The sequence below is a fragment of the Danio rerio genome, chromosome 7 (genome assembly GCF_052040795.2).
Source record: "Danio rerio strain M-AB ecotype USA chromosome 7, GRCz13ab, whole genome shotgun sequence".
In the NCBI taxonomy this organism is placed as follows: Eukaryota; Metazoa; Chordata; class Actinopteri; order Cypriniformes; family Danionidae; genus Danio; species Danio rerio.
Genome location: NC_141027.1, coordinates 5,738,901 through 5,763,510, shown reverse-complemented (window position 1 = coordinate 5,763,510; position 24,610 = coordinate 5,738,901). Strand labels below are relative to the sequence as shown.

Here is a 24,610-nt window from a genome sequence, read left to right as displayed (position 1 = left end):
TTGTACTGCATTATAGTAGTACTTTCACTTTAGTGCTGTTCCAGTAGTTGTAATGCGTTTTTACTCCAGTAGTACTTCAGTTGTATTGCAGTAGTTGCATTGCATTTGTACTTTAGTAGTATTGCACTAGTTGTACTGCAGTTGGTTGTATTGTACTTCAGTTGTATTGCACTAGTTGTACTGCAGTTGGTTGTATTGTACTTCAGTTGTATTGCACTAGTTGTACTGCAGTTGGTTGTATTGTACTTCAGTTGTATTGCACTAGTTGTACTGCAGTTGGTTGTATTGTAGTACTTCAGTTGTATTGCAGTAATTCTGCAATATACTAAGATAATGCAGTTTTTGTGTCCAAAATAACTGCACTTTTCAGAAGTTTACTGCAGCAATGTTCTGTAAGGGCCCTCTAGGTTTATTTTATGTTTCTTCAGTTGTACAGCACATTTTATGCTCTTGAACTTTATTGCATTATAGTTACCGCTGTACTGTTCACTATACTGCAGTTATTTTAATTATTATTTTTTGGGAATAAACTCTTAAAATTCTAATTAAAAATTCCTTGAATCCAAAAATCATACCTGAAAAAAAAAAAAAAAAATATATATATATATATATATATATATATATATATATATATATATATATATATATATATATATATATATATTACACCTGGCTCAAGGATGTAACATAATGAGGGAGACGACAAGTAGATTATAATCAAAAAGAATATTTATTTAACTCAATTTAAATTATATAGGCCTACTCCAAAATATCAGTATCAGGATGTTCAATCAGTGTGAAATGCAAATGAATGGATGCGGTAAATGTTGTCAGTGATAGTGTATGGATGCGAAAGAATGCATAATGCCCAAATAGGAGCGCGGCTCTGGCCAACTGCCAAGTGAATGGACAGTGGCCCCGACAAACTCTCTGCCGGGGTTTAAATAAGGGCGCTGACCAGGATCAGGTGCGTTGAAGGCACGCCCCCAATCTGGAATCAAAATATATATATATATATATATATATATATATATATATATATATATATATATATATATATATATATATATATATATATATATATATATATATTTATTCTTGGAAGACGTTGAAAAACATCCCATTGGAACACAAGTGCAGTACAGTTTTTACACACTATTGGCATATTAGACTACAGCAGCGCGAGTGCAGTGAAGACGGAGTTCACTTGTTTTTACTCCAATTTACTGCAATTTATACTGCTGTTGAACTTTATTGTACTGTATTTAATCTGTATTTAAACTTTGCAATTTTGCAATTGTACTTAATTTTACTGCAGTTATACTTCTATATTGCTGCTGTACTGCTGTTTTACTTCAGTTGGAATCATTTATGACTAATCTAATCCCAATTATCTAAAACATAAATATTTACTGCAACACCACACTTCATAATGCTTCACAATTATCTATTACTCCCACTGGAAATTAGAATTTGGTAAATAAAAACATTATACTTATAAAAGATAGCAGAGCATTACGTGCCATATCAACAACATTATTCCAAATTAAAATTCATCTGGATTTGGACAGAGATATTTGATATGCCAGACTACTGTGGGATTGAGATCTGGGTGAGCACTGGGCAGCACAAAAATCTGTTAGAATCTCTATAAACAGTGTATAAAATCCACACTCAAACACACACACACACACACAATTCATAAAAATAATAAAAGTTGAATCATTTCTTTATGAACTCTTCATTTCTTCAAAAGGTTCAGGACAAAAAAAAAAAGCATATACCTAAAAATGGCAGACAACCTGACAAAAACGAAACTTCCAAAAAATTACATAGGCCCTTCCTTTTCTCCCTGACTGAACAATAAGGTGGAACACATTTAGAGAGGAAATAAACAACCTCCTCCTACGCTTTCCGTCAAAGGAGTTCAAGCTTGAACAAACCAAGCATAAAAAATCAGAGTGTGGTGATAGTGTATAGGGAAAACGCAGCGACATAACATAAATAATAGGAATGAATCACACACACAATGCCACAGTAACAAAATACAACCATCAGGTACGTGCAGGAGTTATGAAATGTGCATATTTAAAAAAAGCATCAGTGTCTATAAGAAAAAGAGCAGGTATAAATAAACAAGTTACTCATAGTCAACTCAGCACAAAGGTTAAGACATTGTTTCATAATGCTGTTTTTCGATCATCACACTGATGGTGATTTGCTTTTTAGTAATATGCCAGTAGTACTAACACATTTCAAGTTGAACAGCACAGCTACACTTCTTAAAATTAATGATCTGTCTTATAGTACAGTAAACTTGTCACAACTTCATACTTTCACTTTCGATTTGGCCATTGGCACATTTACCGATGTAAGAATCTCCCAGCTTTAATTAAACATGAATTAAATTAAATTTAATTGAATTTAAACAGCTTTAATTGTTTATTTGTGTATACCAGTGCTTGAGTGTTCATTCATTCATTTTGTTTTCGGCTTAGTCCCTTTATTAATCACAAACTGACCCAGGCAAGCTCAAACAGGCAACCTTCTAATCAATTTCACTATACCCACTGTGCCACCGCGCCGCCCATGAGTTTAAATTGCTAAAAATACTCAAACAAAATAATCAAATATCAGTAAAGCCTATCATCTGTTATAAAGCAAACAACTACAGCGGCTTAATCATTTCATGTGGTGCATAATTAATTTAAGTAAGTTAATTCAGCTGCCATGTTGTCTTCCTCTCTAAATAGGGTATATGCCAGGCTAGTCTTTTTCCCATACTGATAAACTTCCGGTGAGCTGTTATTGTGAACTTTTTTCCTTTTTCTACGGTTCCTTTTACAGCATCAATGTTGTAATGTCATTAAAAAACATTCAGTTAAATAAACTTTAGCATTTATTTAGTTGCTCAAGCGTAAAACGAGACAAAAAGCAGTTTACTCGCACGCGCCCGTCAGAATCGACAGGCCAGCGCAGAAGCTCCATTGAATATACTGGAGTAAAATAAATGCTCATATTACAAAGGCATGGCAGGGAAAAATGTAATTTAGTGCAGTGCTTCTTGTACAATCTGAGACCCACTTTATATCGGACATCACTCAGCCAGTGGAGATAGCTGATTTTTAAAGAAAACAGACCTTAAACGCACCGGTTTTTGCATTGGCATACAGTTCACCGGAAGCATTTAACCCAGGTTACTGGCAAATTAAAAGTCCTATTAGCATGCTTCGGCATATACCCCATTCACTTCAGTTCAAGTCAAATCAATTTAATCTTTTTATTGTCATGACAGATATCTTACAAATGTGTAGCCAAAGAATTTGTAAAGTTTACACCTTGAACACAAAATAGATATAGCAGTGAGATACTACTGCTACTGCTACTACTACTAATACAACTAATAATAATAATAATAATAATAATAATAAACAATACGTTTTAAAAAAGACAGGGTATTTTTTATTTAGAAGAAATATGGCCGTTCGTTCCACTGTGGCAACCCCTGATGAATAAAGGAATGAATGAATGAGTGAATTAATGAATGAATGAATGAAACACAAACAAATCAACCAAGAAGGGGTATTATAAAAAGTTTCACTTAGCTGCACTGCACTGATGCCATCAACTTACATCATGCGCGTGCTCGCGAAGGAAAGTCGAAAACATTTTCTTCCTTACACACAAAAATATTGTTTAGACCAAACAAAAAAAATTAACGCAACAGTTTGCATCAATATATTCAAGTTACAACAACATCTAACAAAATAAATTTTAGACAATAAACTTTAATATGTTAGCCAAATGGCCTTTTCCTCTTCAATCAGCGGCACTTTACATAGCATAAACTCCATTTATTTAAGTTCAGTACTTTTTTTAAATTAAAATTTAAAATAAATCCAGTGTTACGTACTTAATTCCCATAATTATACATGCAAGTTTTTAAGTTTAGAACCTCTAATAAATTAAGTAGCTGAAATTGTTAATTGAATGTTTTCAAATTTACTGTTCATTCAGTTGCTTGCAACAAACAAATTCAACAACAACATTTTTGTTCTACAGTAATTTTTTATTTGTTTTAAACCTCAGTCTCTCAGTATTTTACAGTACAAAAATATGTACTGTCTCAAATAAACGATGCGAAAAATAACAAAAAACATCAGCGTGTGGACTTAAAAATACGAAACAACATAAAGAACCCAGTTTACTCTGAAATAAGTAGAGACTTCAGAAAATAATGTTCTTGAGATACATTTGCACTGGGCTTCAGTCAATCAAGTTCGTGAAACTACACAAGTGTATTTAAAATCCTTGAGGTAGTTCAGATTCAGAGTGTATATTATGCCCATCAGCAGACCGCAGCAGCTTGAGATATCCATTCTATTTAGGATTCGCATGCCCTCAACTATGATGGTTTTCTGTCTTGTGGTTCAGTTCCAAAGTAGACTGATCACCAATAATGGCAATTGTCATTACTTGCCTCCTCATTAAGACATGCATAATAAGTTCCTCCTCAAATTCTTGTGTATTCTTGTAAAGCAAGAAAAAAACATTGAGTCAAAAAACACTGCTAACATCAACTGTTTTTAGTGGAACGGAGAAAATTGATTTGGAAATAAATAAAACTCAGACATCTCACCTTAAAATGTCATTTGTGCCAAACAGTCTGACTAAAACTGGTCCAGACTTGCTTCTTGCTTGTTCAGTGGGGGAGGAGCTTTGAAATTGGAAATCATCATCAGTTATCTACTTTCACTTTAAGATTTAAAGGGCTAGCATTGCACCAGAACGCCGTAAGTGGTTTCGTTTGAAAGTGTAGATTCTATATTTTATGCACATATGCATCACTTTGGTTTTTATTTTACTGTACAAAAGTTATTTACACTTAAATATACAGTATTTTGGATACCCGAGCTGGGAATTGAACATTGGTTCATTTTCATATTTTTCATATGACACATGTAGAAGTTGTCGAATGTATCGCTCTGTTTCTATGGCGCAGAAGTGAAAACAACACATTTATGATCAATAAGCAGCCCCAGATATCACAGACAGCTGTCATCTCTTACCTTATGCTGTGCGCTTCATGGCCATTTCACCTTTGTTTTTAAGGTGATGTGCATAAGTAATCCTTTTATATGTCTGACGTGGTCCAAACACAGTGAATTATGTTTGATCAAACAAAACAATAGTGAAATATGAAAACAATGATCGCTCCCTGTGGTTTGTACAGCCCCTCTCATCAGTTGGAATTTCAGATACAATTTCAAATTTGAGTTTATAAAAAATACAAAAAGCGCCTCTTTTTTTAGGTGTTTATTATAACACAGACAACATATACAGCTATTTTAAACACTTTCAATGGTGTTTTTTGAAAATTCAAATGGTTTTCTTTAAAATGATACCAAATTTTCGCATTTACACCTCTGCATGTGGATTTGGGAAGCTTTTAAATTTGGGTAGGCAAAATCCAGGCGGAAATCCCAAAATAACAGCAGAGTTTAACTGGTTAAACGAGGCTTACAATCGTGTTTAATGGAGCGATTCCAAGATCTCGAGCAACAATCAGTTTGTGCAAAAGACAAAACCAAAACAATCTGCCAGATAGTTGAAAAGAGATCCGGGGCGTACAATGATTACTGTAGACTGTATGTGTGGATGTGACGGCATGAGGAGAATTACCGGAATAAAGCTCATGTAACTGAGCTCAACAACATTGATGAAAAAAGAGAGAATGTATGTCTTGTGGAGAGTTTTGTCCCCTCCTCCCTCCGCTTTTTCTTTTAGCACACAGCGCTCTGTTAAAAATAGTCTGCTACAGGATGGGCTCCACTGCACTGCCTCTCCTTCTCTGTGAGTAGCCTATTTAATTCTACACTTGTATTTTTGTTCTTATGCATGGAGCTTGCATGTTTTCCTTGTGTTTGTGTGGGTTGCTTCCGGGTGCTCCGGTTTCCCCCGCAGCCCAAACACATGCACTATAAATGAATTGAATAAAGTAAATTGGTCATAGTGTATGAATGCATGTGTGTATGTGTGTTTTCCAGCTGGAACATGCCCATAGCCAGCCTATTAAAATTGGTCGTTCTTTTTTTTTCAAAAAATTAAATTATGAGGCTAAAATACTGCATTTCAGTGATGTTTTAAGCACTTAATTTAGCTTGATAGTGATCATTGCCACACTTTTTTTTCACACAATTTCTTACATTTTTGTCGAGTGCTTTCCATAATATTTTGTTTACAAAAAATGTTTATTTACAAATGTGCATTACATTATTACAGTTTTAATGAGATTACAATTTTTTATAAAATTTTTTGAACAAAAAAATGTATATTACTAAAAAATTACTAATTTATTATCTTTTGTCATATAAAGAAAACTATTTGGAATCTGTAAAAACTTGTTTTAAATTAAAAACTGTACGGCATATGGGCAAATAACAAACTGACCAGCTGATTTCCACAGAATTTGTCCATTTTAATGATAATTACTAATTAAATTAGTCTTAAAGCCTTCTTTTATTGGATATTTTCACAATGTATGATGACATACTGTCAAAAATGGGACAAATGAGTTCATTTGGGGCCAAATTCTGGACTTTGTCAGTAGAAGGCTGGGTCTTTCAAATCTGTGATGACCCTGTGAAGCTGTGAAGATCTTAAATAATACATCTTATCATTATAAATGTTCTCATTTGCAACAAAATCAAGGGTCAATTATTTAGGCAACTGAAACGTGTCGAATAAAACAAATAAAACAAGACAATCGTTAATTACAGTATTTGTTAGGCACTTTTTAAAAGATATTTTTAATGTTTAATTTTCGATGAAAATGAAAGTGTATTAGCCTAATAACAGTGATCTTACACTAAAACACCCACTAACTGTTTTGTTGTTGTTGTTGTTATTATTAAGTACAGTTTACACCCAGGTTTCAATCAATAGTCCCTTTCACATGCCGTCATGTGGTGTCCTGTTTGACTCCACCCTGTGTATTCGTACTTCCACCTACACAGAACTCCCTCTAGAGAAATCCCCCAGTCAGCTGTATGATTACTACAAATACACTTAGATGATGACTATATGGATGTTTTCTGTTGTCTGCATTTAAGGCGATATATCTGACATCTAAAACAAACATCAGCAAAATGTCAAAATATTAATAGACAATGTTTATTTAGAAGATAAAAACATTCAAACCTGCAGTGTCACTTCTGCCAAACTATTAAAGAGCACATATTTTACCCCCTTTTTAAGATTTAATCTTAATTTTATTGTTCTTCTAAGTGTGCCAGTTTAGGTTCAGTTCAAAACACAGTTCAGATTTTTATATTATATTTTGTTAAAAGTGTCATTTCGGGGGGGTGTACACAGGTCGTTGTTTTAGGGGTGTGTTGCTTCACATGAAAATAAGTTTCGACTTCCCGCCCAACTTAATGAGGGGGCGAAGCCAAGAGCTCTCCCGCTTTGGGTATGGCAACAGACAGGCAGACAACATGAGTGAGAGGACCAGCATTCAGCCATTGTACGACTTGGACACAGACTAAGCAGAGACTACTGTTGAGGAATCAATATTCCTAATGTGCCAGAATGTGTCAGAGTGGTAGTTACAAAATCATTTGTGTCTTTGTATAGTTTTACAGCCGCAGCAATTTTATTCGTCACTGTTAATTAATATTAAAGGTTTCTCAACATTGTGTTTCTGCACAGAACAAAACTGCCGCAACTAAACAAAGTTATGCCAACTGTGTTCTAGTTTAAAGTTCCAAGCTTGTACACCGAGACTAACAACCATGCACACTGGATAAGCTTTGACTGAGGCTAAAACTAAGGAAAGTTCGTTATTTCCAATGGAGGGACACGCACGCGAGGCAACGCGCTCACACTTTACAGCCGCACCTAGTTGAGATGACGGAGCTTCTGTGATTGCGGGAAATGCAAACGGCTGAAGTTTAAGAAAGATGCAATGAAAAGTACTCATGTTTGCAAACCCACCTAAAGTTACAAACAATGGCGCCGATGAGAGCGATCATGTGGTGAATGTTGATCCGCCAGTCGAGATCAATCGAGTGTTTTCAAAGAGAGTGCTGAAAGATGTGAAAAAAAAAAAGCATGTGAGGTGGCTAGATGTCAGAATTTAAGACAAAAAACATATACAAATGACCTGCTTAAACAGCAATTCAAGAATCCTGCCAAGTCACAGTAACGTTAAACAGCTCTGAATCTTCTTTAGTTGGAGAATAGCAAAACACAGGAAAAGGACTTTCTTTTGAAACGGTTTCAGTAATGTTGTTCACTGTGTTGAATTAACAGAAATGCATCATATTTGTGTTTCTTCTGCTTTTAGTGCTGATCTCCATTCTTCATTCTGGACTCACTGAAGATGGAAGAGGTATTGTGAAATACTGCAGTACATAAGTTAGCTAATGTGCATTATGTTATAATGTACTGTATGTATATAGTGGGACATATACTAATAAAAAAGCTGCTGTCAAAACAGTGTAAGATGCAGGAACAAATGGACATCTATGCAACATAAATAGACTTTGCTTGGCCCAGATAGAGAGGTAACAGGAGTATTAAACCACAGCGGCAAACCAGGCTGATCCTTAGGATCTGTAGATTTCAGAGATCAGGCAGTCTGGGCAGAGTATAGGTGAAACACTTAAGACCATTTTAAGAAACAAGTGATTAATAATTTTATGAATGTAAACTTGTGGATCTCATACAGTTGTCCCCTCCAATTTTAAAATGTCCACAACGCCCCTGGCTACAACCAGTCTGAGAGCTGTCACCATGACGTGTGATAAAAATGCATTTCATTGCTGTGAATTTAAAATTCAGGACACCAACAGACTCCTCTGGCCAAAGCGATTTTATCACGTTAACAGGGTTGGACAGTAGCGTGGCTACTAAAAGTAGATTATTTTCAACCAATCATCTTTCTTACATTTCCAATCACTCTCATTGGTTGGGGATCACTGTTTCATGACTGCACCTCTGGATCAGGACAGTGGGAGACAGAAGCAAAGCGATCTCAAGTCAGCCAGAAAGCATGACAGAAGAGCTAACCATGGGCTCTTCGTGAAGATTAGACAGGGTAATTTTTTTCACTTGGCACATAATAGTGGAGTGAACTGAATGCCAGTGGTGTTAGTAAACTGAATAATGATGTTTCATAAGAGTTTTTTTGGAGATACATGTTTTTTTATATCTGTATGACACACAATAATAAGTGAAGTTTATTTATAAACTAAATTCGAGAGGAGCACGTGCTTATGATCGAACACAGCTGGTCATTCATTACCCAATTCATGAATCACCAATCAAACAATTCCTAAGTCACTATAAATACCCTTAGTTCCATATAACAGCCATCTTTGTTGGCCTACTCCTCCTCTTTTCCTAGATGGGTGTTGCCTCACAGCAAGAACGTCACTGGTTCTAGTCCTTACCAAGCCAGCCGACGTTTCTGTGTGGAGTTTACACGTTCTCCCTATGCTCACGTGGGTTTCCCCCGGTTTCCTCCCACCGTCCAAAAACATGCAACATAAGTTAGACATGCTTCTAGTAAGTAGTTATCTCTTAAGAGCAATCACTATCTGTTCATTAGCTTCTAAGGGAGTTCTCGAGATCTACTTGAGCTCAAACTCCCCTCTCGCCCTGCATTGAGACCGTGGACTCGAGGATCTCATAAGCTCAGGGTTCTCTCCTGGGACGGCATGCCAAACACGCTTTATAATCAATCATCAGCTAGGTGTGAACTCTTGAAAAGATCATTCAAATAATTGATGCTCTCCATTTAATCCCCATTTAATTAAATTTAAATCCCCCAGATACACCCCCCCACTCTCCTCTAACTTATACTTATACTCCTCACAATCTGTGCACTATTTAACATTTGCACACTTAAAAATTGCACATATGGTAGGTGACATAAAGATGATATATTTCAAAGTACAACTTTATATATGTAATTTGTTTTCACTATTTTTTTAAAATCTAAAAAAAAAAAAAAATACTAAACTCAAGGATGTAAGATGCTGGCAACAGTTGAAATATATCATCCGTCTTGGGAAAAGGGTCTATTAATTTTAGTTTAAGATCTGTATGAGTGTCATACTTTATGATATTTGTGTTTCTTCCCAGATTTACCCAGACCAGCATTGACTGTGACACCAGACAGTGCTGTATTCACTGGAGAGACAGTCAACCTGAAGTGTGTGATTGAGTTTGATCACAGTGACTGGACATATGAGTGGTATAAAGACAGCAACTGTGTAAAGTTACAGTCTGATGGTCATTACACTGTTAACAGAGACACTCTCATTATCAGAGGAGCTGCTGAGTCTGATCAGGGTCAGTACTGGTGTAAAGGAGTTATAGGATGGGTCTCAATACAATCATCTGCTGTTTCTCTCTCAGTAAAGGGTGAGTCGATTAACATCTAAATAGAAACAAATAATTTAAAGCAATATTACATACACATTATATTAATATTAGATTTTAATAAATAAATAATAATTTCATTTTAAGCAACTGAACCCAAAAGTCACATATTTGAGCTTTTGTTTAATAATTATTATTACATTATTAAATTAAATAAAAAAAACTTCCTTTTATGGAAGGGCACTTTCAGCCAGCATCAAGTATGACAGGTGCTCTTTTAAAAAAATGACCAGCTGGTGGCGCTTGACCGTCCCATCCCCAGTGTTTGAGGACCAGAAAAAGTATACAGAGTTGTGAATTTACACACTACTATTATGTTCCCTAAAAGAGCTGTTTGAGTCACTTTTTTTGTCTTTCTCCTCAGATTTACCCAGATCTTCAGTAACTGTAACACCGGACAGTGCTGTATTCACTGGAGAGACAGTCAATCTGAAGTGTGTGACTGAGTCTGATCACAGTGACTGGACATATGAGTGGTATAAAGACAGAAACAGTGTAAAGTTACAGTCTGATGGTCATTACACTGTAAACAGAGACACTCTCACTATCAGAGGAGCTGCTGAGTCTGATCAGGGTCAGTACTGGTGTAAAGGACAGAGATCTGGAAGACCAAACTCATCACTATCAAGCTCTGCTGTTTCTCTCTCAGTGAAGGGTGAGTTCAATAGCATGTAAATAGAAAAAAAAACACACACACACACTCATTCACACTCATACACTATTACAACAATTCAGCCTGTATCCAATTCACCTGTACCGCATGTCTTTGGACTGTGGGGGAAACTGGAGCACCCCCCCAAGTCCTCCATATTCTTCTGTATTTCACCCTCATCTCCGGCCCCCTTTACGTTCTGTTAATTCTCAATAGATAATTCCCATAATACCACAGGGCTAACCGCTGAGCTGTGTTTGAGTCACTTTATGTTTCTGTCTTCTCAGCTTTACCCACACCTACAGTGACTGTGGGAACCAGCGCTGCATTCACTGCAGAGACAGAATCATCACAATCAAGCTCTCATGTTTTTCTTTCAGTGAAGGGTGAGTTATTGACAGGCCCGGATTGGCTGATCAGGAGGACCGGGAGAATTCCCGGTGGGCCGGTCCGTTTTTTAATTTATTTATTTATTTACTTGACCACAGCCTTTTTATTCATTATTTTACCGCTGCTCTACTCTTTTTATCTATTTTCTTGCAGCTTATTGAGCAGGATGCAGCCTGCAGGTTAATGATGATATAACTACTCAATGATCAACTGTTGTGGTTCAGTGAATAGCACGTTAGTTTACAACGCTGCAGATCCGGGTTTGATCCTCGTCTGAGTAATTTATTTTTTTCATTTTTATTGTTAAGACATATAATACTGTGAGGGTTGTTGAACATTTGAAGTTCTAAAGCAGCTGTTTTCTCAAAAAAGACGTGATAGTGTAAGTAGAAACTGATTTGTAAATGACCTTATTTTAATATAGTCATTCGTGAACTGAGGTGGGCCGGTCTGAGGCTTGAAACTCCAGGGCTGAAAAGGAGTCCCACTCCGGCCCTGGTTATTGAATCATGTTGTACAAGAGTCAGTAATAGCAGAAATGCTCATTTGTTCATTCACAGGACAATCCTTCCAGCAGTTTTAGCACCAGCTACATGTGTTATTGTTGGAATATCCAGCTAATTCCATGTGTGTTCAAGAGAAAAGGTCAGGAGAGGTTTTTCTTCAATGCCAAAAATCGTAACAATTTATTAGATACAAATGAATAATTCGATGACAGAGCTCTGGGTTACATTACCCCAATGCAATACAAGAATTACATTCAAGAGGTTCGCAACTAACATACATTTCCTGACTTCAGCATATATACACCACCGATCTTAACAGGTGGAGTTTTGGTGTAATGTCACTTGTCAGTCATTGTTCAGTCCTCCATTGGCCGCCCCTTCGGCATACTTCCTCTTTTTCTATGAATTCTCTGCCCAACAACAAAGTATACATCTTTCTGTGTTCTGTGTTCAGTTTTAACACCTCTCTTCAGACAGGAAGTTTCTGCAGAGCTGAATTTAATTTTGGACTCGCATCTATCTACTTCTGCAAAAATGCTAATTAGTATGCACAGCACTCACACACAACATTAGAAGTTCAGTTAATATATGACCCTTACATGACCTATACAAATAATTGTTTGATTAAAAGAAAAGAGACAAAAAATAATTAAAAAATGGTTCCTATTATTTAATATTATTATCCTCTCTAGAAAAAATATTTTTTATATATTATAATGTGTCAAGCTTGAATCTGATGTTGTTCTCCTGCAGATTTAAAGCCAATGTCTGAACTCGGATCGGAACTGGGAAGAAATGCTGCAGGTAAGTGACAGACATACTAAACAAGGGAAACTAGATCTTAACAGCTGCAGGAAATGTCTGTAGCACATGGGCGCTGTTAGGACTATTGTAGCCTACGGTGGCCGGGAAGTGCAAAACAACATTACAAAGTGTGAAACACTTTCACAAAGCTCGAGACAAATTTACATTTTGATAAACATTTTACCTATCATCACACACAATTACATAGGAAAAACAATTTTTAGAAGGACGAAACAAATTTACAATTACAGATTCGTTACGGAAAGGGAATGCACCACACACCGGTAGTGTCCCGGAATGTAACACACACACTGGCAAATATCAATAATAACCAGCTCGTGTGTGACTTTGTAGACAGGTTTTAGACAGGTGTAAAGTCATATTTTCTCTCGCTTAGTAGATATTATTATGTAGAAGACTTGCTTTATTTACCATATAAAGTGAATCTAAATGGATTTGCTTTGTAAACATTAAATACAAGTTAAAATATATTATTTTTTATTTCATATATTAAGTTTTTAGATATGATACTCCTAAAGTCATTTCTCTTTAATCCGCAGAAATAGCAAAAAATGCTCGCAGGCTCTGTCTGGCCCTACGTAAGGAGCTGAGCCCCCCTAAATTGAAAATCCTGAAATCGCCCCTGCTGTAGCATATATACTGACAATGCACAAATTAAGGAACACACATACTGTAAAATATGCAGGGTTCCACACAATTCATTCATGTTGTCCCAACATAAATTGATTAAGTTAACACTTTTAACACATTTATGTGGATTGAACATAAAAAGTAAGCTGTCCAAAATAAATCTCAAAAACTGTGTTGATTCAGCTTAATTTAAGTGAAGTTTCATAAACTAATTTCGAGAGGAGCACGTGATATGAATGTGCACCGCTGGCCACTCATCCGTAATCAGTAATAATCCAATCAGAATGATCCTAGCTTAGTATAAATGGATCACTTTCTCCCCATCTTCATTTTGGAAGAATCCCCCCTTCCACCCCATCTCCTCCTTTTTCTCCCCTTCTAAAGGGGGAGCGATCGAGACCTACCTGATCTCGGTTCTCCTGATATGCTTCTAGACCGGGCGTGAGCCCTGGGCTCAAATATCTCCGAGCTCAGGGTTCTCTCCCGGGACAGCATGCCAAACCTGCTATAAGTGCCAAGCATATCTAAGTGGGAACTCTTGAAATAAGTAGTTTGAACAAGCTAATTCTAATTTACATATTGACTATGGGTGTGGAATTTGTTAAAACTATATCACAATATTTTTATTTATTTATTGCATAACTACATAAATGACGCTATTTCATGTGTATCGACTGAGAAACAAAAAAAAGTCCTGTGTCTTTGCAAAATATTTGTTTAATTATTATTATTTTATTGTTGTACAAAAAGTTTGAGCACATGTAAAATCTGAACACTGTGATATATATAACACTATTCTGCAAAACATCAACTATCCCTGTAGTAGCTCAACACAATCTCACAGCAATTCGTAACTTTTTCATTTAGTGGCTAATTCGTATGAATTCGTATGATCTAATTCGTACAATTTAGTACGATTTGCTTATCCCCCAATGACGGTTGGGGTTAGGGGTGGGGTCAGGTGCCACGCCTCCTTTTTAAAATCGTACCATTTCGTATGACTGAACTCGTACAAATTCGTACGAATTAGCCACTAAACTGGCAAAACGTAAAATACTTACGTTTTCTCGTGAGATCAGGCTGAGTAGCTCAGTATATTGCTGTAGTTTTTATTACTGAATAGAATATTCATTCATTCCTTTTCTTTTCAGCTTAGTCCCTTTATTAATCAGGGGTCACAAAGCGGAATGAACTGCCAACTTATCCAGCATATGTTTTACACAGCAGATGCCCTTCCAGCTGCAACCCATCACTGGGAAACATCCATACACTCTCATTCACATGCATACACTACGCACGATTTAGTTTTTTTTAATTCACCTATAGCATATATGTGTTTGGACGTGTGGTGGAAACCGGAGCACCCAGAGGAAACCCACGCCAACACGGGGAGAACATGCAAACTCCACATAGAAATGCCAAAGGACCCAGCCGGGGCTTAAACCAGCAACCTTCTTGCTGTGAGGCGATCGTGCTACCCACTGCGCCACCTTGCAGCCCTAAATAGAACACTATTAAAAAATATTTCTTTCCCAGGCAGCACAGTGGCTCAGTGATTAGCACTGTCGCCTCACAGCAAGAAGGTCATCGGTTCAAATCCTGGCTATGCAAGGAGTTCGTCCGGGTGCTCCGGTTTCATGGTTTATTCGCTATAGGTGAATTGGATTGGGTTTCCCAGTACTGGGGTGCAGCTGTAAGGGCATCCGCTGCTTAAAACACATGTTGGAATAGTTGGTGGTTCATTCCGCTGTGGTGACCCCTGATAAATCAGGGACTAAGCCAAAGGAAAATGAATAAATGACTGATGTTAAGAAGTAAATTTGGAGTTAAAGATATCAAGATATTAACATACAAAATTAGCATAGCAGAAAATGAGAAGAGATTTTTTATTGATAAGATAGTCTTTTAGCTGAAATCTAAACTAAACTGGCAGATTAGGATGCAAAGGGGACTTGATTTTTATGTCAATAAACATCTGACTTCAATCAACAAGTCAATGGTTAAACAGACAGACAGAGGAGAGTCGCCGCACAGCTGGATCTCAGTCAGAGGTCTGGGAATAATGAGAGATTGTTTACCTCTGTAATATTATCATACAGCATGTGGTTGATGAACAGGTCTGTCATCTTCTCTTTTCAGCTTCATTATCATCATCATCATCATTATCATCATCATCACCATCTTCTCCTCCTCCTCCTGGAACTCCTCCCCTTCTGGTCATTGGTGTTTCTGTGGGATTGAGTGTTTTCCTGCTGCTTCTCATCTTACTGGTCCTTCTGCTGAGACACAAGAAGAAAGGTAAGAAGGAGCTTATATTAGGGGTAAGCAATATGGAACAAATATATCATTATTTTTGTTTTCAAGAAAGGTCTTTAAGACTATGTTAAACATTCAAATACTTTACATTCAAATACCTCACTTTAAAATACCAAGCCACTATTATTGATAGACTAACTTCACAGATTTAAGCCTAGGATTACAGAAATGCTTTAGGTTTTCTCAAAGGTGTGTAAGATGACCAAATTGTAGCTAAAATCTTAAGCCATGTTTAAAGCACTGCTCACACTTTGCAATTTCAGCCATGATTTGATCTTCTGAGACAAATTTGGTAAATCCTAAAAAATTCCTAAAATCCTAGGCTAAAATTTGTCGGTTTGACAGATTCACTGCTAAATTCAGACGCTTAATGGACAATGCGATCACATTTTCCCTCTGATGAAGTTCTGGCAGATTTCAGACTCTTTCCAGCAGAGAGTGATAGGCTATATGCACAGCTAGTGTTGTTTCCACTACAGATGAACCTCTGGTGAACAATTAATGTGCCTATTTTCAATGTCACATGATTCCTTTCACAGCATCGGTGTCTTAGTTAAAACATAATCAGTTCAATAAAATGAAGCATTCATATAGCTGTTCAAGTGTAAAACGAGAGAAAAAGTCATTTACATGCATGCACCATCAGGATCAGCAGGCTAATGCAGAAACTCCATTGAAAATACTGGAGTTAAATAAATGTGCATATTTTAAAGACATAGTGTGGAAAAATGGGACTTAATGCAGTGATTCTTGTACATTCTGAGACCCACTTTATATCAACAAAGAGCCTAAAATCACCAAGAGACACTCTAGCCGACACTCTAGTGCAATTTGGAAAACAACCACTAGTAGGCGTGGTAGCCATTTTGGAATGAAAATTCCAATAGAACAGCAGCATATTATAAGTCTGTAAAATAAACTATTACAAGTGTGATGATAGTGATAGTAAGTGTTGTATTGTCGTCTTTCAGGTTGTATCACAGCTTTAATGCATTTTTTTTAAATAAATAAATAAAAAACTAAGCAGCTGCTTGCCATCGCAACAGCAATAAGATCCAATGGACAGCCGACTGCTTTCACTCCAAAATGACAGAATCCGGGGCTGTTGCTAAGCGCTGCTGTTGCAATGGAATGTTCTATTGAGCGTTGCCTCTTGGTCATTCTAAGCTCTTTGATATCAATCAGGCAGTGAAAATCGCAGATTTTAATTGAAAACTTAAACAGAGATTTTGTAACAGAATACAGTTAACCGGGAGAGATTTAACTGAGTTACTGAAAATAAGTCCTTCCGCATATACCCTGTGGCGCTACTAAAAAAATCAAACCAAGAACCAATAGGACCTTACCACAACTTCAAACTACCAAAGGAAGGTTTTTATTATTAGGCATGCTGTGAGCAAAATTACCGCTACAGTTTGTTTATCATAAGGGATCATTTCAGAACGCAGAATAGTGAAAGTGTCACGGATGAAAACAACTTAAGTCAATGGGGTCCAGTGGTGTTTGAAACCCAATGTTCGATCAGTTTGACATGTCCCTTTATAAATATATAACCGTTATAATACCCATATTTTGATTTTATCTTTTATAATCAGCTTTTTTTTTTTCTCCAACAGGTCTTTATCATGTTTATGACGACGTAATGAAAGCGGAGAACAGAAACAAAGGTTGTGTCTTTATGAACACTTGTTTAAAGTTCAACAAATGTCATTTATTCTCATTAGTTTGACTTGTATGTTTTAGAACCAGCAACATTCTTCACATATTCAGATGTCACTGTTAACCAGTCCCTCCAGGATTACTTTCAGGACATTTGTCAGATTTTTGCAGCGTAAAATGATTCAATTCAATTAAATTCACTTTTAGCCATGTCACCCTGCAGCCCAAGACCAGTTACTTACTGAAGCTAAGCAGGGCTAAGCCTGGTCACCAATAGCTGGTGTGTTGTGAGCGCACTGGTGCCGTTGTCTTGTGGCTGCCGTCGCATCATCCAAGTGGATGCTGCACACTTGTGGTGGTTTGAAGAGACCCCCCCCCCCCCCCCCCCCTCATGATTGTGAAGCGCTTTGGGTGTATGGCTTTTTTAGCAGCCTTTCTCAAAATGTATGGCATTTCTCCTAAATTATTTAATGTTAAGTATTTTCCTAAACATATAAAGCCTACTAAATAATAAACTGTACATGATTATAAATGTTAAAAAACAAAAAATCTGTTTCTTTTTTCTTCTGTATTAGACAAAGTAGGAAAAACATGATAAATATAAGTTTCAAATATGATGTGTTGGTTTGTTCAGTATTGCAATCCATTCAGTTTTGTCCACTACAATATTGTAATCTTCTGCTGCACTTCTCTGAAAACTATAATATATGGCAACTCGAATAACATTTGCACCACACTGCTATTTTGAGCCGGGTTTTCTTACATTCTCATTATATAGGCAAGGCAAGTTTATTTCTATGGCACATTTGATATACAATGGCAACTCAAAGTGCTTTACATTAATTTATTCTTTGATGTTGTTTTTTATCAGGGCAGAGCAGTCTGGAGACACTTTATGTTCTGAACTGAAGCACAAAACAGAGGTGAGAGAAACACAAGCATTACTACTGCTATTACTTTATACCATAACTTGCATCAGCAACAACACCTAACAAAAAGTATTATAATAAAAAAAATGTGATAAAATAAAGATAAAATTATTTAAAATAACTTTTATGTATAATTGTTCATGCTTCAACAGTGCAAAAGGGTTAATACGTATAGTTAATAGTTTGTTTAAAGCAGTGTTTCCCAACTCTGTTCCTGAAGGCACACCAACAATACATGTTTTCTACCTCTCCATAATCAAACACACCTGAATCAACTACTCAGAACATGAGAGACTTCAATACCTGAAATGTATAGATCAACTAAAGGAGACATCTATATGTATTGTTGGTGAGCCTTTAGGAACAGGGTTGGAAAACACTGCTTTAAACAAATCATTAACTATATGTATTAACCTGCATGAACAGTTTTAAATAAAAGTTATTTTAGATAATGTTATCTTTATTTTATCACAATTTTTACTATAATACTTTTTGTGTGGTGTTGTTGCTGATGCAAGTTATGCTTAACCCTTTGGGAAGGAGAATAGGTTAGGGGTTATAATCTAATTAATACATATTTAACATTATTAAAAGTACACAGGGGCAGCACGGTGGTGCAGTAGGTAGCACAATTGCCTCACAGCAAGAAAGTCACTGGTTCGAGCCTCAGCTGGGTCAGTAGGCAATTCTGTGTGGACTTTGCATGTTCTCCCCATTCGGCTCTTTAGCTAGAAAAGGGGACTCAGCAATGCACGGCTGACATCTTTTTACACGAGTGATTGTGATTGCTGCCAGCTGTTAACGCTGACACCACCAACTCATTGGCATTTCATTGGCCCGTCTTTATACTCTTTTTTTAGATGATTGGTTTCTGACAAAATCCCCATAGTGGAAGTTTCCGCATAGCATTGCCATTCTGTTTTTTCTTTTCAATGACGTTCCTCATTACATTTTCAAAAACATTAACCAATATTGGATATTCATACTTATTTTAATAGATATAATTAAATAATACTTACACCATAACTTAAATTAGAAGTGTACTGCAAAAAAATATGATTTTATACCAATTTTGAACTTTATACCCATTTTATACCCATTTTGAACTTTGAAAATACCCCCAAGTATGTGAATTATGGTTTTTAAATAATTATTTGGAAACATTTTATTTGAAGGGAGCATTCATAAGACACCTTGTCATGACACCTTTACAATCATGACATCACACATCATAATAGTGAAAGATATTTTATGCATATAACGTGGCATGCGTGTCCACTGACGCTTTTTTGCACTACAGAAAAGGAAGCTGAGTAGTTTTGTTTTTTTTGCTGTCACCCTCACGTAAATAATAATAATAATACAACTGAGATGAATCCAAGATGCAAGTGTTTTCAAAAATAATAAAGGAAAAAAAAGAGTCCAAAAACAGTGTAAAAGAATTCACAAGACGTGGCAAAACATGAGCTGAAAGCATCCAGAGGTCAGTCGATAGCCAGGCAAACAGTCCAGAAATCCAGAGAAAGATCACTGAGATTTCTGACAAGACACGGAGTAACATGAACAAACAATAACAAACTGACAATGTAATAAAGGGCTGCCGCTCAGATACAGCTGTGGTAATTAGCCACAGTTGAGCGGCTGATCAGAACAGCTGATTGGCGTAGCAATAAACCACATGACCACAACAACACTGTCACCCCATTCATGTTTTTTCTACTTTATTTAACTACAGTGTTCAAATGGAACGTGTCATTAAACTGTCATTAAACATTAATGGCACTGTTAAAAACGTATTAGACACTTTCAATGAGCAATATTAATATTTGTTTTTGTTCCACTGAAAAAATTTATCAGAAAAAAATACTATATATTTAAGGCCTTATAACATTTATGTTTATGGCAGGTTTATGACAACTTATGTCATCTTCATAATGTCACATAGTCACAAACACATGTGAAACAATGTCGCCCAATGCCAATGCATTTAAAATGACAAAATTTCCCTCATATTTATGCTGCTTCAACCTCACATCATGATTATGTCATGACAGTCTTATAATCACCCCCTTTAAGTACATTTGACCAATTATTGACTGATTAAATAATAACTGTCTGGATACATTAGTAACTTACAATTTCATTGGATGTATGAGCAATGACAACCAAACAATTCATCCATTAACAGTGTGAAGCTCAAATCATCATGTTGTGTGTACTTGGCATTAACTGCATTCATCTGCATGATGTTTTTAAAGGTCTGCGAGTGCAGTGAAGAAGACAGACACCAGAAGAAGAACAATTGCTTCGCTTTAGAAATGAATCTGAGTGAACTGCTCAATCAAACAAAGCCTGGTTTTGCCACAACAGTGAAGCAGATGATTTGCTTTGTTCATATACTTAATTTAACTTTTTTTTAGCACAGTAATGCATATTATATGTGCTATTTTTGCTGTAGTTAATGCGGTGAGATTTAGATTTCATGGACTTAACGTTTGTTCATTACACATTAATCTAAACTCACAAAATGTACAAATGTTTTAAAATGTTAATCTTACTGTTTTAATAATTATATTATTATTATTGTTGTTTACACAGTACATACCATATTTTTGATTAGATTATTACATGCGATTGTCTTTGTATTTCCTTATTCTCTGAACATGCCTGTGCATGGGAACATACATTGAGTGTAAACTGAGGGGACCAAAATTCTTGGTCTTAAAACTTAACTTGCCTTTGGTGTGGATTATAAACTCACCATGAGCTTGCCATCATCAATAAAGTAACACTGCATTCTTAGTGTTAAAACAATGTCATTGTTAAATCTACTTGATAACATGTTTATCTGTGACGCAGTGGCGCAGTAGATAGTGCTGTCGCCTCACAGCAAGAAGGTCAGTAGTTGGAGCCTTGGCTGGGTCAGCTGGCATATCTGTGTGGAGTTTGCATGTTCTCCCTGTGGGTTTCCTCCTGGTGCTCCGGTTTCCCCCACAGTCCAAAGACATGCGGTACAGGTGAATTGGGTAGGCTAAATTGTCCGTAGCGTATGTGTGTGAATGTGTGTGTGTGTGGATGTTTCCCAGAGATGGATTGCAGCTGGAAGGGCATTCGCTGTGTAAAACATATGCTGAATAAGTTGGCGGTTCATTCTGCTGTGGTGACCCCAGATTAATAAAGGGACTAAGCCGAAAAGAAAATGAATAAATGATGAACATGTTTATCTTGCTAAAAATGCTTAAAAACAAATTAAAATTGTATTAGAACAAGTTTAAAAGGAATAAAAACCTAAGAAGGCCTAAATTTGAATCAGAAAGAGCTTAATTGCTGTCACAATCCCCAGCAATCTAATCCTAACAGATCACTAGTAAACATGCAGATCGCTAAAAAGACTACAAATCCGCTGGTATTTAAACTACAAGTTCCAGTCATGCACCACACACCTGTTCCAGATCAACGTTGATTACACTCATGCAGCTGGGAGCTGCTCAAACAACACAATCTCACGGCAATGCAAACTTTTTGATTTAGTGGCTAATTCGTATGAATTCATACGATCTAATTTGTACAATTTAGTACGATTTGCTCATTCCCCAATGACTGTTGGGTTTAGGGGTGGGATTAGGTGCCACGCCTCCTTTTTAAAATCATACAATTTCGTACGACTGAACTTGTACGGATCTGTATGATTTAGCCACTAAACTGGCAAAACGTAAAATACTTACGTTTTCTCGTGAGATCAGGCTGGCTCAAATACTGATTAGATCGACTTTAAATACAGTGCGCACACACACACCTCTTTGCTGAGTCTTGTTTTACTGCTTTTGTGAACATTGCGTTTTGCCCTGCCTAGCCTTGTTTCTGACCCTCGCTTTTTGTTTGTTTTCGCTGCCTGCTGCCTGCCTTTTGATTATTCACGTGTGTTATGACCATGACTCTGGATTCCCTGTATACATCCGTTTGCTCCTGTGTTGACTGTTGTTTGCCTGACAATTCTTTAAGAACATGCATTTGAATCCGCACCCTTGTCATCGTCCCACTTCACATTACAGTTGCCAGTTATGTTCACATATACGAGGAATTTGTTTTCTTGAGAGAGCTTCTACAGTGCAACACAATGACCGAGACTAGACAAAAAAACAGAAAAAAAACAGATACATATATTTTAAAATTAGAAGTAAAGAGAGAATGCAAATATACAAATTGACAATTGTATGCAGAGCTATATTACTATATACAATGTTACATTTGCAGTTGTTATATGCAAATTGTCAAGTAAAGTTTGTTGTTAAATAAGTGTATCTGTGTATAAAACAACCCAAGCTCATTCTGGAAACGTAGCCCCGCGGACGTTTCTGGAGACTGCGATTTACGTGGCCGGAGGTACATAAAGGCCGCGTTTAGTTTTTTTCGCCTCCGAGTGGAGGGCTTTCCCGATGCAACCAGTTTGTCCGCCTAGCTCACAGCGTTGCGTCGGCGGAGCGGAGGCCCCGGCGGAGGAGGAGGAGCCGGCTGCGGTGAACGACGACCAGGATCGAGTCCGGGGAACGGCGGTTCCGGAAATCAGGTAAGACGAAAACGGAATCCGAAAAATAAGGGGGAGAACGCCGCGGGATCCGAAAACGCGGTAGAAATCGAAGACGAGGGCTTTTGCTTTTTTTTTTTTTTCTGGACGGCTTTTGCGAACCGTCGCTCGGGTTTAGGGAAGGAGGAGGAGGAGGAGGAGGAAGAGGAGGGTGGCCGAGTTGGCCGATCCAGCGGCTTTTCGCGCAAGAACGGCGCGCGCTCCCGAGAGGCGCCCGAGACGCACAGCGGCTTCTCGCGGATCCCCGAAAACAAAAAACGCTCGAATACGTACCTCCCGGGACATAAATCGCGGTCCGCAGAAACGTCCGCGGGGCTACGTTTCCACAATGAGCCCTGCATAAAAAGTAGTGTTGTTTGTTTCACAATTACTATCATCAAGTGTTCATGAGATGTATTGCCTGAGGGAACTGTTTTTGTTCTTGTTTTTGTTTTTGTTCACAGTTCTTGTAGAGTCGAACAGAAGATAAAAGTTCAAGAAGACAGTGTGCTGAGTGTGAGGAATCCAGAGTGATTTTGACAGCCCTTCTGCTCACTCTGGATAGGTACACATCTTGGAGAGTAGGGAGGGTTGTACCAGTGATTCGCTCAGTGATTGTCTCTCTGAGATAGCAGCATGATTACAATAAGTAAGATTCGAGACATGACTCGCCACAGATAATTTTATTTTTAAAGTCCCTGGTGACTGGCTGAGATCAATACTTTTCATTACATTTGGCTAGCTAAATCGATCAGGAGCCGTGTAATTTACTTCCAGAAAGAAGTTGAAATTGGGGAGCACGTAGTTAGAGCTGTATTAGAGGATGGTGATCACCAGAATGGGGAAGTCCCAGAGTAAAGTGAGAAAATATGATACACCTGTGTTTTGGAATATGGACAAACTGTCTTTACGCTGTTTTCATCTGTTTTTATATTATTTATTTATATTTTATTTATACTTGTCTCTTTTATTCCTGTTCATGTAAAGCACTCTGAATTGCCATTGTGTATCAAATGCGCTATATAAATAAACTTGCCTTGCCTTGCTCAGCAGTCCGAACAATCTGATGGAGTGTTCAGAGGTCAGATTTGGTAGCTGAGCTAAAACAGACAGTTATTGACGTGCAGAGGACTAATTCAATGATGGAAGTGTTGAACTGTTTCAGCAGCTCCTTTGACAGGTTGAACTTCCACAGCTGACGAAGCTGGCACCATCATCTCTCAGGACCTAAAGTGGGACGCTCCTTTGTACAACCTCTGTTGAGCTTTTTTAAAGGGCCATGACACCCCCCACTTTCGGTTAAAGTCTACTTCAGAATTTTTTCAAAAGATGCATGATTAATGGGGGTGGAGCTCCGCGAGCATCGGGCAGGAGTGGGGGACGTGGCCAGCAGGGGAGAAGGGAAGCGAACAACTGTTGATGTCAGTTAGCTCACAAAATGAGACAAATCATGAGGAGACACATGAGTTTATAGTTTACAAAGTTAAAATGCAAAGAAATAAACAGTAATTTAATGTCCTGCTACATTTGTTATTCGTAATTTCATATACAGACAACCACCATTTATATCATTATAAAGATAATCGTGTTCATATAAACACTATAAATGAGGACTTCTCCCTCAATCCCCAGATCTGAATCATAGATCTAAATGCAGACTCAGTGGAGCAGGTCTATTTTAACCATTAGT

At 37.1% G+C, this 24,610-nt stretch overlaps 1 protein-coding gene across 3 annotated transcripts; it reads left to right on the top strand.

Annotated features, from left to right (window-relative positions):
* Window positions 1-5,809: 5,809 nt before the first annotated feature.
* On the top strand, window positions 5,810-22,654 carry si:dkey-23a13.2. Of its 3 annotated transcripts, none has more exons than XR_015495192.1 (10): window positions 5,810-5,853; window positions 8,348-8,392; window positions 10,150-10,431; window positions 10,814-11,104; window positions 11,389-11,487; window positions 12,751-12,801; window positions 15,570-15,750; window positions 17,385-17,435; window positions 18,299-18,350; window positions 20,615-22,646. XR_015495192.1 is itself a non-coding variant. In XM_087260415.1 (10 exons), exons 1-9 carry the CDS (start codon window positions 5,823-5,825, stop codon window positions 18,334-18,336), a joined length of 1,047 nt encoding a protein of 348 aa, XP_087116541.1. In that variant the 5' UTR covers window positions 5,810-5,822; the 3' UTR covers window positions 18,337-18,350; window positions 20,615-22,654. The 3 variants fall into 3 exon arrangements, 1 of the variants encoding a protein (XP_087116541.1); XR_015495193.1 differs by having other exon boundaries at window positions 11,389-11,729; window positions 11,800-12,801; window positions 20,615-21,163; XM_087260415.1 differs by having other exon boundaries at window positions 15,592-15,750; window positions 20,615-22,654.
* Window positions 22,655-24,610: the final 1,956 nt, after the last annotated feature.

Coding starts and splice junctions, on each gene's coding strand:
- si:dkey-23a13.2 (XM_087260415.1), top strand. CDS start 5,823: ATGGGCTCCACTGCACTGCCTCTCCTTCTCT. Junction 11,488..12,750: donor TGTTTTTCTTTCAGTGAAGG/GTGAGTTATTGA, acceptor GTTCTCCTGCAG/ATTTAAAGCCAATGTCTGAA. Junction 17,436..18,298: donor AGCGGAGAACAGAAACAAAG/GTTGTGTCTTTA, acceptor GTTTTTTATCAG/GGCAGAGCAGTCTGGAGACA.